This window comes from Callithrix jacchus, chromosome 5 (genome assembly GCF_049354715.1).
Source record: "Callithrix jacchus isolate 240 chromosome 5, calJac240_pri, whole genome shotgun sequence".
NCBI classification, from domain to species: Eukaryota; Metazoa; Chordata; class Mammalia; order Primates; family Cebidae; genus Callithrix; species Callithrix jacchus.
In genome coordinates this window covers 159894864-159915343 of record NC_133506.1, presented here as the reverse complement: position 1 = coordinate 159915343, position 20480 = coordinate 159894864, and the positions used below count along the sequence as shown (strand labels likewise).

Below are 20480 nucleotides of genomic sequence, written 5' to 3'. Positions count from 1 at the left end.
GTGTTTTCTTTGGGTAAGAAATTTGCCATTTTAAATCTAAAAGAGAAATAAAAGTGTCCTCTTGCTTAACATTAAATTTGGTTTACTAGTAAAATAAATGAAGAAACTCAATACAGAATGTCTTCAGCATATAAAAGACAAGCATTTCTAAAGAGTAGAAGTTCATTTTTTGGATCTTGATAGAAATAATGTCGTATATGGACTTTGGAGGCTGAGACAACAGGATGGCTTGTGACTAGGAGTTCCAAGATCAGCCTGGGCAACATAGTGAGCCCCTTTCTCTAAAAAATAGAAAAAAATTATCCAGACATGGTGGTGCATGCCTGTCATCCTAGTGACCTGGGAGGTTGAGATGGCAGGATCACTGGAGCGCAGAATTCAAGGCTGCAGTGAGCTATGATTGTGATATAACACTCCATCCTAGGCAACAGAGTGAAACTCCATGTCAAAGGGAAAAAAAATGTTGTATATGATAGACAAGGCCAGCCTCCAAGGGCTCATTTAGTCTTTCTACCAGTTACTTGTAGGAACTTTTTATTTTCCCCCTATTTAATAGACAATTAGGGATTATATCTCATTCATGTAGCACCTATTCATGTGACTTACAGATCATAGGAACTAGTTATCTTAAATCTTAAATTATTTTTTGAACAAACTATACTATAAAATATACATTTGTAGAGGAAAGATGTTAATTCAGTGTTTGTTCATTTGAACTGAAGGTGAAGCTAAAAGAACAACCTCCCTTCTTTTTTATAATTTTTTAATATGGAACGCTTCACGAATTTGCGTGTCCTCCTTGCGCAGGGGCCATGCTAATCTTCTCTGTACCGTCCCAGTTTTAGTATATGTGCTGCCGAAGCGAGCACAACCCCCATTCTTGTATTGCAAAAACTTCATTCTCTTGTGTACGGTAAAAAGGAAGTGCAAAATCCACAGGGGCAATGAATTGCCTCTCCCCTGCTCAAATTGGTAAGCATAGATCACAAAGGAATTTGTTGGCTGGGTGCAGTGGCTCATGCCTGTAATCCCAACACTTTGGGAGGCCAAGATGGGTGGATCACCTGAGGTCAGGAATTCGAGACCAGCCTGGCCAGCATGGTAAAACCCTGTCTCTATAAAAATAAAAAAATTAACTGGGCATGGTGGCAGGTGCCTGTAATCCCAGGTACTCCAGAGGCTGAGGCAGGAGAATCATTTGAACACAAGAGGGAGGCGGAGGTTGCAGTGAACCAAGATTGCGCCATTACACTCCAGCATGGGTGATGAGCAAAACTCCATCTTTAAAAAAAGAAAAAGTGGCCTAATGCCCTTTTCTGCCTTAGTCCACCTGCACCCAGGTGAAGGAAAAAAAAAAAAAGGAAGAAAGAAATTTGCTGTCAGGACAGCTGCACTTGAATATTCTTGAGATTCTTGAAGTAGCCAGCTTACTTTTTAAAATAAAAAAAAAATCTTATTTCTAGAACTGAAGTTAGTTGGCAAGGAAGCATTGAAGTTTTCTGTATTTTATCAAACAATATCAAATGATTATACTCTGGTGAGGAAAATAGCACACAAATTTATGTAATAATTTACTCTAATGAAGACACTGTTTGAATATGCTATGCTTGCATGAGTCTAAAGAATGGTTTTTGTTCCCAATTAAATACAGGAATAGCAATATGTAGAAATGTAAGTTTAGCAATTGTTCACTATTGTTTTCCCACCGCCTCAAATAATGCTGGAAATATAGTTGGCATTTAGTAATTTTTTATTGACCGATTGAAAGAGTTATTCTGTTCCAGGATTCCCGCATCTTGTTCCCCACTAAGTTCTTACCACCAGCTACAAAGGATAGAGTCATAGGCCCTACTGGTTATCCTACAATTGACAGGCAGTATTCACAGAAAGAGTGCTGGTGTGTAAAATTGGATTCAAATTCAGATTCTGCCACATTAACCTTTCCCCATCTATAAAATGAGGGCTAGTACATACATTTCAAGGATTAAATGAGGTCATCTGAGAATAGTGCCAGGCACAGTGCCTGTAACATAATTCATATTTAATAACTGCTTGCAACCATTAGCAAGTATAAAAATATAGTGATGATCCTAATGATGATGGAAAAGATATAGGTTGTTCAGTCACCACCATGTGAAAGATAACCAAGACAAGTTATTTTACTGGCTTGATTGCTCTGTAAATGTGGCTAGCTAAGCCTAACAACTGATTATTGTTCAGTATCAGATCATCTGTGTCAGAACACTTAATATATAGCAGTCAGTTTGTGGTTAGACACATTTCCGCACATAAAGGCTCATAGAGACAGATTCAGAAAAAGCAAAATAGATAAAATAAGGCTTACCCAGGTAGAAGAGTAAATGAGCTATTTGTTGATATGCTTTAGTGGGCTTGGCAAAAGTGGGTAAAGAGGTAAGCTGGAGGATAGATCATATGCAGTCTATGCCTCTAACCCAGAAATTGTGTTCCTAGCAATTTGTTCTAAGGAAATATTACAGATATGCACAAAAGTGTAACTACAAGGATATTTGTCACTATAATATTTAAAAGAGATAAAATGGAATACTGATGGAGTCATTCAGTGGAAAAAGTAGATTACCAAACTATGTGATTCTCATTTATTTTAAAAAGTGAGATCACACAGAAAAAAAGAAAGATCAAAAATGTTGGTAAAAATAACTAAAGAATAAGAATATAGAGAAAAAGGTAGCCAAGGGATAGACATTGATATTCATTTTCTTTTTACAATTTTATTAAGGTATAATTTGTGTGCAACAAACTGCACATATTTAAAGTATATAGCTTGACTAGTTATGACAAATATATACACCCATGAAACTGCCAGTTATAATTCTGAACATTTTCATGACCCTCCAAAGTTTCCTTGTGTCCTTTTGCAGTACACACACATACACACACACACACACACACACAGTTCGTAGGCAACCATTGATCTGCTTTCTGTTACAATAGATTAGTTTGCATATTTTAGAATTGTACATAATTGGAATCACACAGTATGTCCTCATTTGTATCTGGCTTCTTTCACTCAGCATAATGATTTGAGATTCATCTATGCTGTTACAATACTAATAATGCATTTTTATTACCAAATAGTATACAATTGTACGGAGGCATCACATTTTTGTACCTTTTCACCTGTTAGTGGACATTTGGGTTGTTTCCCAAATTATAACCCACATTTGGCTGTTATAAAGAAAGCTGCCATTAACTTTTGTGTACAAGTCTTTCTGTAGATATGTATTATCTCTTGGGTAAATATCCAGGAATGAATTGGCTATGTTGAATAATAGATATATTTTTAAGGAGCCGTCAAACTGTTTTCCAAGGTGGTTGTACCGTTTTACGTTCCCAGCAGCAGTAACTGGTGGGAATATGGCTCATTCTCAAAAGATGATCTGAAGTTTCAAAAGTAAATAAGTTATCACGCCTGTAATCCCAGCACTTTGGGAGGCCGAGGCGGGTGGATCACGAGGTCAAGAGATCGAGACCATCCTGGTCAACAAGGTGAAACCCCGTCTCTACTAAAAATACAAAAAATTGGCTGGGCATGGTGGTGCGCGCCTGTAATCCCAGCTACTCAGGAGGCTGAGGCAGGAGAATTGCCTGAACCCAGGAGGCGGAGGTTGCGGTGAGCCGAGATCGCGCCATTGCGCTCCAGCCTGGGTAACAAGAGCGAAACTCCGTCTCAAAAAAAAAAAAAAAAGTAAATAAGTTATTGAAACATGTAACATGATGGTGGTAATTAGCCAATATGATAATACCTTACTCACAGGGTTGATTGTGAGGATTACATACACTAATGCATAAAAAGCATTTAAGCATACAGGAAGTGCTCAGTATTCATTAGCAGTTTTATCTTTTTTCCGTTAATTTCTTTGGTTGTTAACAGTAGTAACATTATTGACTAATTTTGATAGACTATAAGATAAACAGGCTAGACTTTAAAAATCAGAGTCACATGTTGTGCAAAAAACATTCACATTCATAAAAATACTCTTAAACAAAATACAAATTTATTTTTTTCTTTCCAGTAGAGGGGGCAGTGAGTACCTGGCATTGTAAAACAAAAGTTGAGCTTGCCATTATTGTAGTTATCATTTTTAATGTAATTTTTGCAGTTATCTCTCAGTAACTTTTTATTATATACTATTTAATTGTGAGTGTCAAAGTCTGAAAAATATATAATCAATTCAGGATTGGTTATAACTTTTTAAAAAAATATATTTACATTGACTTATTCTTAATTAAAATGTCTTTATTATGCAGACACATCACCTTCACTTTGGGATGTGGAATTTGCTAAGAAGTTAGCCACAGTAAATGAACAACCCCTTCAGAATGGATTTGAAGAGCTGATCCAGTGGACAAAAGAGGGGAAACTGTGGGAGTTCCCAATTAACAATGAGGCAGGTAAGTGTTAATTTCACGAGGTTATAAAATTTATTGATTGAGATTATTTCTGCCAGGTATTCACTTTTAGAGTGTAGATACTCAGGTAAATTTCAAAACACTTTGTTAGATATCTTTATGGTGTCCTAAAAGGAATCTGACAAGATTTTTTAAAAAAGATGTTAGAATTTCACTTATTTTTAGATATTCGATAAGGAAAATAAAGAAGTAAAATGCATCAGAATTTCTATGACATAAAAGACTGAGAACTGCAGGTGATATTCGTTTGCTAATTGCTAAGCAGGATATTACTTGGTGAATCTTCTAAGTATTGAATAAGGGGTCTGAGATTATACTTGAATTTTGGAGAACATTACAACTCTTAAAGTCCTTCAGTCATAAAACCATTGCATAAATGAGGTCCAAGGAATTTGTATAAGCCACTCAAAGCAAAAACATTAGTACGCTATGAAAATCTTTGCCTGCAAAATACAGATGCTTTGAACTGGCAACAGAATATGATCTACTTAATACTGGATATTTTTTGGAGATGTTACCTCTTCCTAAATCAAAAGGAAGACAGTATTACTATGCTATTTATTTTGTATGATACCCATGTTGTCGTCAGTTAAAAATTTTAATTGAATGTATAGATGTATTTTGAATTAATTTATGAGAAGATTAGCTAGAAGTTGGAAAAGCCTAAGTAAGTCTTTGAAAATGTAGTCTATATTTTAACCTTCATAATGTGGTATCATTGTAACATCTTAATTTTTGTTAATCTTTTCTTTGTTGGATTAATAGGTAGAATGGAAGCTTAAATATCAGAAATATTTAGTCTTATATGTAAATAATGTAATTAATATAAAGTGTTACTTTTTATAGGAAAACATTAGAGACTTACAGATTCTTTCAGCAAATTCTTAATATTTTGTATATTCATATTGTTTTTGTTTTTGATTTTTGAGACAGAGTCTCTCTCTGTCGCCTGGGCTGGAGTGCAGTGGCAAGATCTCAGCACACTGCAACCTCCGCCTCCCGTGTTCAAGCAATTTTCATGCCTCAGCCTCCCGAATAGGTGGGATTACGGGTGTGCACCACCACACCCAGCTAACTTTTGTATTTTTAGTAGAGATGGAGTTTTGCAGTGTTGGCCAGCCTGGTCTCAAACTCCTGACCTTAAGTAATCCACCTGCTTTGACCTCCCAGAGTGCTGGAATTACAGGTGTGAGCCAACACGCCCAGCCTGTATATTTATATTGTACCTGCAATAATATAGCATACTGTGTTTCATGTATTACCTAACCTGTGTATTGCTTAAAGTATGGTTTCTATGTTCTGGAAGTTAACAGGGTAAGGTAAAAAGACCAATGCCTTTTTAGTTGTGCAAATCTGAGTACCAGCTCTGTCCATTATTAGCCATTATTTGCCTTTGAGGAAATTATTTAAGCTCCTGGGCCTCAGTTTCCTCTTCTGTAAAATAATATCTGATATTAAGGAAAGATTTGGTTTCCTCTGACAACATATTTGGATTTCATTATTTGAAGAAACGTGGGTGTTCCAAGTCCTCATGGTTAAAAACCTGATTTAAAATCCCAGTGTTAGACCGGGCATGGTGGCTCATGCTTGTAATCCTAACTACTTGGGAGACTAAGGCAGGAAAATCACTTGAACCTGGGAGGTAGAGGTTGCAGTGAGCTAAGGTCTCACCACTGGACTCCAGCCTGGGTGACAGAGTGAAACTCTGTCTTGAATGAATGAATGAAAGAAAGAAGAAAGGAAGAAAAGAAAGAAGGACAGAAAGAAAGAAGGAAAAAGAAGAAAGGAAAGAAAAGGAAGGAAGGAAGGAGTGAGTGATTTTATTCAGGAGAGTCAGTGAAGCATAGTGTTTAGAAGTTCAAGATCCTGAGTGAGTTACAGACTTGATCTCTCCAACCTCACTTCCTTCATCTCTAAAATGATGGGAATAATACTAGGACTCATTATACGAGATTGGTGTGAGGAGTAAGTCAGGTTATATAAGTAAAGCATCGTCACCATCATCATCCCCGTTTCTACAGCAACAACATTGAGAGGGGGTTTGCTTCTGTAACTATTTATTTGTATACCATAACATTTTCTTTTTCTTTTTTTTTTTTTTTTTTTTTTTGAGATGAGGTCTTACTGTGTTGCCCAGGCTGCTGGTGTGCAGTGGTGAGATCTTGGCTCGCTCCACCTCCCAGGTTCGTGCGAGTCTCCTGCCTCAGCCTTTGGAGTAGCTGGGACTACAGGCACAGGCCACCACATTGGGCTACTTTAGTATTTTTAGTAGAGATGGGGTTTCACCGTGTTGGCCAGGATGGTCTCAATCTCTTAACCTAGTGATCCACCAGGTGCTAGGAAAGTGCCACCTCATGGTATATTGTCATCAGCAGTGAAACTTTACTTAAGTGCATCAAAATTTTGAGTGATCAAACTCCAGTGGAATTTATCTTAAATTTGACCTGGTTTCTACGAAAATTTAATTTCTAAAAAAGGAGATAAATATGTTTTTTTGGCCTGGTTGGGGAGATAAATGTGACAACCATCCATATGACACTGTGCATATTATTGATATTTCAGGGTTGGAAAAGTTGGTGGTGGGGAAACTCATTTCCGTAAGGCAATTGTTACCTGGAGTAAAAACAGGAAAAGACTGTGGAAACTCACTTTGATCACTGCCCTGGGTACACACTTAGAAGCTTGCACTTTGAGAAACTGGTATTGTAACCTGGAGCCTCAACAATTCAATAACTCTCTTTTACATTTCTTACACTTTAATGTTGGGATTAATGAAATACCTTTCTTTCCCTGCTAATAATTAGCTTTATGAAGATGTACTTGGATGCTTTTGGGGAAAGATGCTCTGTTTTTAGCAGCTCACGGGGTCAGTATTGGAATATAATATTGAAAATGACAAAATGACATGTCATGTGTTTACAGTTTAGTTCAAAGTATTGTGTTTTTCCATTATATAAAAAAATTAAGGTTTGTTGTTTTGCCACTTAATGTGTAGAAATTATTTTTCTGGTTTAGAATAGCTTTTTTTCTGTTTCTGTTTTAAGAACTTGTTAGTCCCAGCTGGGTGAGGTGGCTCATGCCTGTAATCCCAGCACTTTGGGAGGCTGAGGCAGGCAGATCACCTGAGTTCAGGAGATCGAGACCAGCCTGACCAACATGGAGAAACCCCATCTCTACTAAAAATATAAAAATTAGCTGGGTGTGGTGGCATATGCCTGTAATCCTAGCTATTCGGGAGGCTGAGGCAGGAGGATCACTTGAACCTGGGAGGCGGAGGTTGTGGTAAGCCAAGATCGCACAATTGCACTTCAGCCTGGGCAACAAGAGTGAAACTCCATCTCAAACAAACAAAAAGAACTTGTTAGTCTCTTCCCTTGTGCTTTGCCTGCATGGAGATTTACAAGCGCTATTAGGTACATTAGGTGGAATTGTTCTCACTTAGATTTGGTACTAGTTTTATATGTTAGGATTGTTAATGACATTGTTTTTATTGTAGCTTCTACTTTGATTTTAACTAAATTTAATCATATTTATGGCTACCCAATAATAGAGTGTTTCTAAGGCTGGTTTTTATGGGGGAGGGGGTTTGTGGGGGGAGAGTGTTGGCTTCTTTAATACAACGTAAAAGCATGATCCGTGAAAGAAGAAAGTAGTAAGTTGAACTATATTAAAAATAAGATGTCTGCACTGTGAAAGACACTGTCAAAAAATAAAAAGCCACAGAGTAGGAGAAGATATTTGCAAAACATGTATCTGTGATAAAGGACAGTTCTACAAAATATGTATTAAAAATTGTTTTGTGAATATGCACTGCTGTCCAGACGAGGTGGCTCAAGCCTGTATTCCCAGCACTTTGGGAAGCTGAAGCAGGCAGATCACCAGAGGTCAGGAGTTCAAGACCAATCTGGCCAACACGGTGAAACCCCCATCTCTACTAAAAATACAAAAAATTAGCCAGACATGGTGGTGGGCACCTGTAATCCCAGCTACTTGAGAGACTGAGGCAGGAGAATCACTTGAACCCAGCAGGTAGAGGTTGCAGTGGGCCAAGATTGCGCCATTGCACTCCAGCCTGGGCAATAAGAGTGAAACTCCATCTCAAAATAATAATAATAATAATAATAATAATAATCTTAAAACTCAACAATGAGAAATGAAAAACCCAGTTATAAAATGGCAAAATATGACTGGGCGCAGTGGCTCATGCCTATAATCCCAGCACCTTGGGAGGCCGAGGCGGGTGGATCACTTGAGGTTAGGAGTTTGAGACCAGCCTGGCCACCACGGTGAAACCCCATCTCCACTAAAAATACAAAAATTAGCCAGGCATGGTGGTGCGCACCTGTAATTCCAGCTACTCAGGAGGCTAAGTCACGAGAATCTTTTGAACTCAGGATGGGGAGGTTGCAGTGAGCCGAGATCTTGCCACTGCACTCTAGCCTGGGTAACAGAGCAAGACTGTGTCTCAAAAATAAATAAATAACTAAATAAGAATAAAAATAAAAATAAAATGGGCGGGGCACAGTGGCTTATGCTTGTAATCCCAGCACTTTGGGAGGCTGAGGTGAGCAGATCACCTGAGGTCAGGAGTTTGAGACCAGCCTGGCCAACACGGTGAAACCCCATCTCTACTAAAACACAAAAATTATCTGAGCGTAGTGTCACACGCCTGTAATCCCAGCTACTCAGGAGGCTGAGGCAGGAGAATCACTTGAACCCAGGAGGCGGAGGTTTCAGTGAGCCGAGATTGCGCCACTGCACTCCAGCCTGGGTAACAGAGCGAGAATCCCTCTCAAAAAATAAATAAATAAGTAATAAATAAAAATAAAATGGTAAAATATCTGATTAGATACGTTACCAAAGAACATATAAGGATAGCATATGAAAACATCGTATGTTGTTAGGGAATTGTATATTATTTTTTTCAAATAGCTAAATGTTCACTTTTAAATGTATGTCTCCTTTTTAAAACTCTCATTTGCGTCTCGAATTTGTGTTTTCTTCTCTTTTTTTTATTTCCAACTTTTATTTTAGGTTCAGGGGTACGTGTGCAAGTTTGTTACATGGGTAAATTGAGTGTCGTGGGGGTTTGATGTACAGATAATTTTGTCACCCAGGTAATCAGCATAATACCTGATAGGTAGTTTCTCAATCTTTAGTCTCCTCCTACCGTCCACCCTCAAATGAGCCCCAGTATCTGTTCCCTTTTTTGTGTCTGTATGTACTCACTGTTTAGCTCCCGCTTACAAGTGAGGATGTGTAGTATTTGGTTTTCTGTTTCTGCATTAATTCACTTAGGATAATAGCCTCCATCTCCATCCATGTTGCAGCAAAAGCCATGATATCACTTTTACAGCTGCATAGTATTCCATGGTGTATATTTACCCCATTTTCTTTATCCAGTTCACCATTCATGGGTACCTAAGTTGATTCCATGTCTTAACTATTGTGAATAGTGCTGCAGTGAACATACGTATGCATGTATCTTTATGATAGAATAATGGGATTACTGTGTCGAATGGTAGTTCTGTTTTAAGTTCTTTGAGAAATCTCCATACCGCTTTCCACAGTGGCTGAACTAATTTGCATTCTCACCAGCAGTGTATAAGCATTCCCTTTCCTCTGCAACCTCATCGGTATCTGTTGTTTTTGACTTTTTAATAATGGCCATTCAGACTGGTGTGAGGTGGTATCTTGTTGTGGTTTCGATTTGCATTTCCTGGATGATTCATGATCTTGAACATTTTCATGTTTGCTGCCCATGTGGATGTCTTCTTTTGAGAAGTGTCTGTTCATGTCCTTTGCCTAGTTTTTAATAGGGTTGATTTTTTTTTTTTTTTTTTTGCTTCTTTAATTGTTAGAGTTCCTTGTAGAGTCTGAATATTAGACCTTTGTCAGATGTATAGGTTGCAGATATTTTCTCTGATTCTGTAGGTTGCTTATTGAAATTTTTTTTGCTGTGCAGAAGCTCTTTAGTTTGATTGGGTCCCACTTGTCAGTTTTTGTTTTTGTTACAACTGCTTTTTTTTTTTTTTGAGACAGAGTTTTCGCTCTTGTTGCCCAGGCTGGAGTATAGTGGCACAATCTGGATTCACTATAATGTCTGCTTCCCAGGTTCAAGTGATTCTCCTGCCTCAGCCTCCCAAGTAGCTGGGATTATAGGTGCCTGCCACCATGCCCAGCTAATTTTTTTGTATTTTTAGTAGAGACAGGGCTTTGCCATGTTCACAGGTTAATCTTGAACTCCTGACCTCAGGTGATTTGCCTGCCTCGGCCTCCCAAAGTGCTGGGATTACAGCACTAGAATTGAGTCACTGTGCCTGGCCTACAGTTGCTTTTTGACTTTGTCATGAAGTCCTTGCCTGGGATGTTGTCTAGAATGGTATTTCATAGATCACCTTCTAGAGTTTATAGTTTTAGGTTTCACATTTAAGCCTTTAATCCATCTTGAGCTGATTTTTGTATATGGTCAAAGGTGGGGGTCCAGTTTTAGTCTGCTGCATATGGCTAGTCTAAGGCTGTGTTTTATATGCTTTTCTACAGTAACTCTCAATTTAGAGGCTTCAGTGGGCAAAGAAGGTCAGGATGGATGTCGATCACACTTTTGTTTCTGTTCTTTAGTTGGTTTAAACTTTTTCACTTTTTTTTTCACATAAGCATTTATTTGAAGTTTAACATGAATTCGTACAAATAAAATGTATATAAACAGATCCACATTGAGTCATAACACAGATAGCAAAGGACAAAGTAAAAACAAAGAAAACTAATTGGCTACTATATACAGTTGGACACAATCGTGTCTTGTACACTAGAACGTCTTACAAAATAATCATCTTAGACCAACAGAAGACCAATCTTCAACATCTTCCTGCAGGATGGGTGACTTTAACACCCCTTCTGTTTTCTCCAGTGTTCTCCTTTGCCAATTGCCACCCCCTAGAGATGCCTTGCCATAAGTGCTCTGTTGGCCACTGTAGTCTGCGTTTCCCTGTCCATATCCATAGTTGCCACGGTTACACCCACTATAGTCATATCCGCCGCAGCCACTATAGTTTGGATCACCACCATAGGCACGATGATGATTTCCATGTCTTTGATCATAATAGTTATGAAATCCTTGGTTCCGGTTTTGGCCCTGACCTCGGCCAGACCCCTCACACCACCTCGTCCACGGGCTGCGGCACCTCTTCCACCTTTTTGTTGTTGCTGTTGCTGCCTGTGTCCTCTTTGGGTTGTGCAGCTTTGATTTCACACTTCCCAGAACCAATCTGATGGGATCTGCTTTCTAACAGATTTTACTGGCTCTTCATTGGTATGTGGTATGTGTGATAAAACAAAATCCTTTTTCATTTGTTTTGTATCCATGGGAAGTTCAAGGTTTTCAATCTCTCCAAAGGCTCCAAAATATTCTTTAATTTGTTCTTCAGAAGTATCCGGGCTCAGTCCACCCACAAAATTTTTTTAGCGTTCTTTCCGTTTTAAAGCTTTGACCCTTTTGGGATCCATCAATTTGCCATCCAATTTGTGTTCTTTCAGTTCCAAAACTTATAAACACTAGCAGCGTCTTTGAAAACCACAAATCCAAATCCTCTTCATCTCCCGGTGACTGGATCAGTTTTAATTGTGCAGTCTACAACTTCCCCAAATCGAGACAAATACTCAGTCAGATCTTTTTTGCTTGTATCCCAGCTCAAGCCTCCAATAAACATTTTACCACCATCCTGCTGATTCTTGCTCACATCGATCTTGGATCTCTGCGAATTCCCCAATGTTGCTGAACTCATTCTTGTCCTCCATAGTGGCAGAGCTGTTGGCTGACGGGTGCTGGCGCGCAGTCCAGGTCGAGGCAGCAATGGCGGCCGTGCTGTATCAACTTTTTCACTTCTTATGTGTCCTCTATTGTATCTGAAATATGTGCTGTAATATGAGCCAAAAAGAACAGTGAGAAAAGTTCAAATTGCCATAAAACCCTAAAGAAAGGCTGTGTTATTTGGGCAAGTATAATGTGGAGAAAATTAGGGGAAGTATGAAGATTATTAGGTATGTGCTAACTGAAAGGTATCGGGACCAGGTGCAGGGGCTTATGCCTGTAATCCCAGCACTTTGGGAGGACAAGGTGGGTGGATCACAAGATCATGAGTTCAAGACCAGCCTGGCCAGGATGGTGAAACCCCATCTCTACTAAAAATTCAAAAAAATTAGACAGGTATGATGTCAGGCACCTGTAATTCCAGCTACTTGGGAGGCTGAGGGAGAGAATTGCTTGAACCCAGGAGGTGGAGGTTGCAGTGAGCCAAGATCATCCCACTGCACTCCATCCTCAAAAACAAAAAAAAGTAGCAGGATTTATTTGTTGTTTTAGATGACATTATGGCCTGTGAACAAGAGCCTTAAAGTACTGACAGGAAAAGAAATAATAGTTTTGATACTACATAGAAGTGGAAACAATAACTCAAAGTGAAAATGACTGAATTTGGTTCAGTGCCCGACTATGCCCTTCTCAAACATCACTGCTCATTGCTGTTAACTGGAATTCACTCTTTGTTTATTATACCATATTTTAAAAGTGTATTCAATATTTAAGGCAGAATTAGACACAATTAACCTGTCACCTTATTTGATTGTGCATCATATAGGATTTCCTTCTTATGTTTAATGTTTCACTATCTCTTATGTCTTTTTTTTGAGACGGAGTTTCGCTCTTGTTACCCAGGCTGGAGTTCAGTGGTGCGATCTCGGCTCACCGCAACCTCCGCCTCCTGGGTTCAGGCAATTCTCCTGCCTCAGCCTCCTGAGTAGCTGGGATTACAGGCACGCACCACCGTGCCCAGCTAATTTTTTGTATTTTTAGTAGAGACGGGGTTTCACCATGTTGACCAGGATGGTCTCAATCTCTTGACCTCGTGATCCACCCGCCTCGGCCTCCCAAAGTGCTGGGATTACAGGCTTGAGCCACCACGCCCGGCCTCTCTTATGTCTTCTTTACTGTATTGTGCTTTTTTGGTTTATTAAAAATATTTTACATTACGTAAGTAATAATGAAAGTTCACTTGCAAAAAAGTCAAATAGTGTAAAGAATATTATACTTACCCTTCAGTTCTCTTCTTTTTTCCTGAAATTTGAATTTGCATTTCCCCATTGATATCCAGATTATATGTCTTTTTATATATTTATTGGCTATTTTTACTTCCTGTGTGACTTAAATTTTTACGTCCTTTGTTTCTGTTGGGCTCTTTGTTAATAGTGTTTATAGGAACTCAATATATTACAGACTTTAATTCTTCAACTCTTACATGTGTTGGAAATATGTTTCCTAGTCTGTCTCTTTGCTTTCTTTTAAAATAATTTGACTTTAGGCCGGACGTGGTCGCTCAAGCCTGTAATCCCAGCACTTTGGGAGGCCGAGGCGGGTGGATCACGAGGTCAAGAGATCGAGACCATCCTGGTCAACATGGTGAAACCCCGTCTCTACTAAAAATACAAAAGTTAGCTGAGCATGGTGGCTCATGACTGTAGTCCCAGCTACTCAGGAGGCTGAGGCAGGAGAATTGCTTGAACCTAGGAGGCGGAGGTTGCGGTGAGCCGAGATCGCGCCATTGCACTCCAGCCTGGGTAACAAGAGCGAAACTCTGTCTCAAACAAAACAAAACAAAACAAAACATAGTAAACATTTGGTTTAATGTAAAAGGTGATAATATAAAGCACAAGGCTTAGAAAGCAGTTCTTTTTATCACCTGTTAGGCCTGTTCTCAGAGCCAACGTCATTTAATCTTTTAGCTGTATTTTGTTTTTTATATTTCTAAATTATATGCTTACTTCTATCTATTTCAGAGGTCATCTAGTGTATATATCTTCTCCTCATCCTTCCATTATAGATATATTACAATTTTTTATTAGACCCGTATTCATTGTTTACATTAATATGACTATGGACAGTTGTGTGGGATTTTTTTTGTTTCGTTTTTTGGGGGTTTTTGAGACAGGGACTCACTCTGTCACTTAGACTGGACTGCAGTGGCAGGATCCTGGCTCACTGCAGCCTTGAATTCCTGGGCTCAAGTGATCCTCCCATCTCAGCCTTTCTAGTAAGGAGGATCACAGACACACCATCATGCCTGGCTTTTTTTTTTTTTTTTTTTTGTAGAGACAGGGTCTCACTACTCCTCAAACTCCTGGGCTCAAGTGATCCTCCTGCCTTGGCCTCCCAAAGTGCTGGGATTACAGGTGTGAGTCACTGTGCCCAGCCTGAAAAATTGTTTAATGGTAAGACAAAAAATGTACTATGAGTATATTTTCTTTTCTTTTTATTTTTTTGAGATGGAGTTTGCTCTTCTTGCCCAGGCTAGAGTGCAATGGTGCAATCTTGGCTCACCACAACCTCCACTTCCCAGGTTCAAGCAATTCTCCTGCCTCAGCCTCCCGAGTAGCTGGGATTACAGGTGCCCACCACCACGCTTGGATAATTTCTGTATTTTTCGTAGAAATGGGTTTTCACCATCTTGGCCAGGCTGGTCTTGAACTCCTGACCTTGTGATCTACCCTCCTTGGCCTCCCAAAGTGCTAGAATTACAGGCGTGAGCCACCAGGCCTGGCCAAGTATATTCTCTTTCCTGTTCCCCTGTTCCCGAAGTTAACAGTTGCTTTATTTTTCTTCCTATTTGCTTTGTTTTTCCTTGAATCTCTAGTGAGGTTTTTCTACATTTCATTCAGCCTCTCAAATTCACACACACACAAATATTGGATTGCCTGTTTATTTCGTTTTCTGTCCATAGGTGCTTGGAGCTCTCTGTAGCTGTCATCTGTACCGAGGTCTTCTGGCACAACTGTCTTCCTGTCATTTTGTCCTCCTCCTGGGACTTCTGTCTCTTCTATGTTGGATACCCTTTCTTTTTGGACCACATGTTTTCTTTTATATCTCATTTTATTGGAGCACATGCTTTGAGACCCTTGATGTATAAAAACGTCTTTCCTCTGTCTTGGTACTTATTTAATGGTTTGCTTGAGGATAAAATTCAAGATTGGAAATAGTTTTATTTCACAGTAAGCCTTTGCTCCATTGTCTTTCTTGCTCTGTCACCCAGGCTAGAGTACAGTGGCGTGATCTCAGCTCACTGCAACCTCCACCTCTTGGGTTCAGGCAGTTCTCCTGCCTCAACCTCCCAATTAGCTGGGATTACAGACATGAGCCACCACACCTGGCCTTTTTTTTTTTTGAGACTGTCTCACTCTGGTTGTTCAGGATGGAGTGCAGTGGCTCGTTCTTGGCTCACTGCAGCCTCGACCTCCCAGACTCAGATGATTCTTCCACCTTGGCCTCCCATACAGACACTTGCCACCATGCCTGTCTAGTTTTTTATGTTTTTATTAGAGACGGGGTTTTGCTAGTTGCCCAGGCTGGTCTTGAACTCCTGGACTCAAGCAGTCCACCCGTCTCAGCCTCCCAGAATGCCATGTGAGCCACGTGCCCAGCCACTTTACTGTCTTACATTGTTGAGAATGCTTTTGCCAGTTTTCCATTCTCATTCTAGACTCATTGTATGTTATCTCTTTTATTTATTTATTTATTTATTGGTGACGTTTAGCATCTTCTCTTCATAATATTTGTAACCTTCAAGAGGGTTATCCTTGGTAAGGGGTTTTACTTATTTACAGTCCTCGTTCTAGGCATTATTGGGTCATTTTAATCCATTTTTCAATTCTGGGTAAATTTTCTTCAATTATTTGATAATTTCAGCCTCCCAGTCTTTTTCTTTTTCTCCTTTTGTTCTGTGCTCTGGGGACATTTCATAACTATTATCTTATAACCTCTCCATTGGATTTTTGTTTCTGATGCCCTGTTTTTAACTTCCAAATGCTTCATTGGGCTGGGTGCGGTGGCTCAAGCCTCTAATTGCAGCATTTTGGGAGGCTGAGGAGGGCAGATCACCCTGAGGTCAGGAGTTCAAGACCAGCCTGGCCAACATGGCAAAACTCTGTCTCTACTAAAAATACAAAAATTAGCCAGGCATAATGTCAATCGCCTGTAATTCCAGCTACTCAGGAGGCTGAGGCAGGAGAATCACTTCAACCCAGGAGGCGGAGGTTGCAGTGAGCCGGGATTGTACCATTGTATTCCAGCCTGGGTAGCAAGAGTGAAACTCCCTCTCAAAAAAAAAAAAAAACACCTAACTAAATACTTTGTTGTTGTTCTTTTTAGTATTAGACTTTTTTTTCCTCAAAGTGTTGGGATTACAGGTGTGAGCCACTGTGCCTAGCCCAGTTTCACTCTCTGAAAGGCTCTGGGCTATAAATGTCACACATCACCTTTGTTTAGCTTCTGCTGGTGATAATTTAAACATATGCCCATGCCTAGCCTAAAAGTGGCTAAGAAATGTAATGTTGCTGAACAGCTATGTCCAGGTTTTTTTTCTCTCTTTTAAGAGATATGGTCTCTTTTAAGCAACTGATGAAGCAAAATTTTTAAAAGATTAAAAAAGAGAAAAAAGAAAAGAAAAAAAAGAAGTCTGGTGTCACTCAAAAAAAAGAGGTATGGTGTCACTCGGTCACCCAGGCTGGAGTGCAGTGGTGCAGTCACAGTTTACTGCAGCCTCAAACTCCTGGGTTCAAATGATTGATCCTCCTGCCCCCAACCTTTCACATACTAGGACTACAAGTGCATGCCACTACACCTGGCTAATTTTTAAATGTTCTATAGAGATGGGGTCTCACTTTGTTGCCCAGGCTGGTCTTAAACTCCTGGCTTCAAACTATCCTCCTGCCTCAGCCTCCCAAAGGGCTGAGATTACAGACATGAGCCACCATCCCCTGCTCATGCAAAGATTTTTAATTTTTTTTACCAAGATAAAAAGCCAGAATGGATTTTGAGAGGTAGGTATCAGTTCCTGCCAAGGTGTCTGTCACTTATGTTAGACACTTTCTTAAAATGTCTACTGTTCTTTGAATGTTTTTTATATTTGAAAGTCAGGAAAAGCTGTTTGTTAGATGTGTGTGAATGGATGGGACTAGTTAACTGGTGGCTTCATTTGAGAGGAATTGGGAAGGAACCTCTTCATTTGGGGACTTCTGTAACTCCATATGTATAATTCTTCCCACTGAGTTTCTCCAGTGAGAAATATTCCAGCCACCTGACTTCAGGCTATAGGCCTTGAGTGCATGCTGAGAACTGGGTGGGGGGAAAGGATTGGGAGCGAGGTGACTGTCTCACCATTCAGCATACAGACTTTCACTTAATTTTTCTCATCAATCCAACAACATACTTCCTCTTTCCATTTTAATTTCTCCAAAAAGTAAACTGCCCATCTTCTTCAGGAATGGAGGAGGATAGGCATCTGGAGGTGCATGTGGGGGATGGGACGTGGAAGAACTAACTGTTCCCTAAACCTGTTTTCAATTAATTCCTCCTGTTTTTTGTTTCTTATCCCCACTCATAACTTCAGTGGTACCCGAATCCTCTATTTTTGAAGACGTTTTGCTTCTTGTCTTCTCCTTTTACAGATAGTTTTAGTATCTTCTCTGCTAAGTCAATTACTACTCACATGTGCACATTCCATCTTCCACAGTTTTACTGCCATCTCTTGTCTGTTATTCTTTTTCTTTTCATCTTTGTGCTTTTGTAGCTTTTCTTGTTTTTATGGCCATTTGGTAGGTGTCACAAGGGAGCAGAGTTAAGCATGGATTCAGTTTGCCACAATTTGAGTCCTTGCTGCTTATCGTGTGTGTGTGTGTGTGTGTGTGTGTGTGTGTGTTGTTTTCTGTTTCTGAGAGAGTCTCACTCTGTCGCCCAGGCTGGAGTGCAGTGGTGCAGTCATAGCTCACCGCAGCCTTGACCTGCAGGCTTACATGATCCTCCCACCTCAGCCCCTTAAGTATGGTAGCTGGGGTGACAGGTGCATGCCACCATGCCCGGTTAACTTTTTTGTATTTTCGGTAGAGATGGGGTTTCGTCAGGCTGCCCAAGCTAGTCTCAAACTCTTGGGCTCAAGCCTTTTTGATAAGATAATTTACAATGTTTAGAATATCTTTAGCGAATAGAGATTTAATTTGTACATAGCTCTGTTGCCTTTCTCTGTTTAATCTGTCTATTTTTGTATATAGGATACCCTCTTTATTGCTCTCTTTTTTCCCTTGGCATTATATGTGCCAGTACCACTTGGCTGTCAGTCATTCATTGATTCATTCAGGAAGGATCTATTCATTCTGCCCTCCTGGAGCATTCTAAGTTAAAAAGACTGTTGATCTACTTTATCTTATATTTATATGGCCTATCATACTTTTGAACAAAATTAACGTTGCCAAGATAACATTAACCATCCTTTTTACTTTCAGTCTACCTATGTTGTATTTAAGGTGAATTCCTTATGAACAGCATATAGTTGGTTCATGTTTTTATATCCACTCTGCCAAACTCTGTCTTTTGATTGGTATACTTAGATTATTTACATTTAAAGTATTATTTTCTGTTTGTTTTCTTTATTTCTTGTTTCTTTGTCTTTTCTTGGCTTGTTTTTTGGTTTTTGGTTTTTTTTTTTGAGACAGGGTCTCACTCTGTTGCCCAGGCTGGAAGGCAGTGGTGTGATCACAGCTCACTACAGCCTCCACCTCCCAGGCTCAGGTGATCCTCCCACTTCAGCCTTTGAAGTAGCTGAGACTATAGGCACTTGCTACCACACCTGGATAAATTTTTTTTGTATTTTTTGTAGAGACAGGATTTCACCATGTTGCCCAGTCTAGTCTTGAACTCCTGGGCTTAAGCAGTCCTCCTGCCTCAGCCTCCCAAAGTGCTGGGATTATAGGTGTGGGCCACAGCACCTGGCCTCTTGGCTTTTTGTGAGCTGTCTGAACATTTTTTGCAATTCCATCTTGTTTTACTTATATATTTAAATATATAATTTGTAGAATGTTCTTGATGGTTGCCATTATTTATGAAAATATTCATTAGTGGCCAGGCATGGTGGCTCATGTCTGTAATCCCAGCACTTTGGGAGGCCGAGGCAGGTGGATCACCTGAGGTCAGGAGTTCAAGACCAGCCTGACCAACATGGTGAAACCACATCTCTGCTAAAATACAAAAATTATCTGGGTGTGATGGTGAGCATCTGTAATCCCAGCTACTCAAGAGGCTAAGCCACTGTGCCTGGCCTTGCTGCCACATTTTTAACACTTATAGCATGCTAGGCATTTTAAATGAAATTTTTCACTCTTGTCACTTAGGCTGGAATGCAATGGTGCAATCTTGGCTCCCTGCAATCTCCACCTCCCAGGTCTAGGCAGTTCTTCTGCCTCAGCCTCCTGAAAAAATTGGTGGGCAAACCTAGGTCTAACTCTGGGCTAGGTGAGGTGGCTCACGCCTGTAATCCCAGAACTTTGGAAGGCTGGGACAGGCAGAAGTCAAGAGTTCAAGACCAGCCTGGCCTCTACTAAAAATACAAAAATTAGCCAAGCATGGTGGCACATGCCTGTAGTCCCAGCTACTCAGGAAGCTGAGGCAGGAGAATCGCATGAACCTGAGAGGCAGAGGTTGCAGTGAGCTGAGATCATGCCATTGCGTTCCAACCTGGGTGACAGAGCAAGACTCCATCTCAAAAGAAAAAAGAAAAAAAAAACCCTAGGTTTAACTCTAAAGCACATGCCTTAAAATGTAATATGTTACTTTGTTAATATTATTTTTATGATGTAGATTTTTGTATTTAAAATTATAATTTAATGTATTTTTTCTCATTTCCTAGGTTTTGATGATGATGGTTCAGAATTTCATGAGCATATATTTCTGGAGAAACACCTGGAGGGCTTTCCAAAACAAGGACCAATTCGCCACTTCATGGAGCTGGTGACTTGTGGCCTTTCCAAAAACCCGTATCTTAGTGTTAAACAGAAGGTTGAGCACATAGAGTGGTTTAGAAATTACTTTAATGAAAAACAGGACATTCTAAAAGAAACTAACGTACAATTCAATTAAGACCATGGAAATTTTATTTCAAACAATTAGAGATGGATATTACAACTAAATAAAATAATTTTACTAGTTTGTA

The 20480-nt window shown here is 39.6% G+C and overlaps 1 protein-coding gene, 1 non-coding gene and 1 pseudogene across 3 annotated transcripts in view; 1 reads left to right on the top strand and 2 right to left on the bottom strand.

Annotated features, from left to right (window-relative positions):
- The window catches only part of MRPS31 (mitochondrial ribosomal protein S31), a 39893-nt gene extending 19413 nt beyond the window's left edge, over positions 1 to 20480 (top strand). For both annotated transcript variants that reach the window (XM_017973058.4, XM_002748994.7), the window contains 2 exons: positions 4291 to 4434; positions 20178 to 20480. In XM_017973058.4, the coding sequence (XP_017828547.3) occupies positions 4291 to 4434; positions 20178 to 20407 (374 nt within the window). In that variant the 3' untranslated portion in view covers positions 20408 to 20480. The remainder of the gene's footprint in view (positions 1 to 4290; positions 4435 to 20177) is intronic.
- Positions 763 to 869, bottom strand: LOC118154222 (U6 spliceosomal RNA). The gene has a single exon (XR_004744114.1). It is a non-coding gene; the product is annotated as a U6 spliceosomal RNA (small nuclear RNA).
- LOC103793524 (heterogeneous nuclear ribonucleoprotein D-like pseudogene) lies at positions 11174 to 12264 on the bottom strand (annotated as a pseudogene).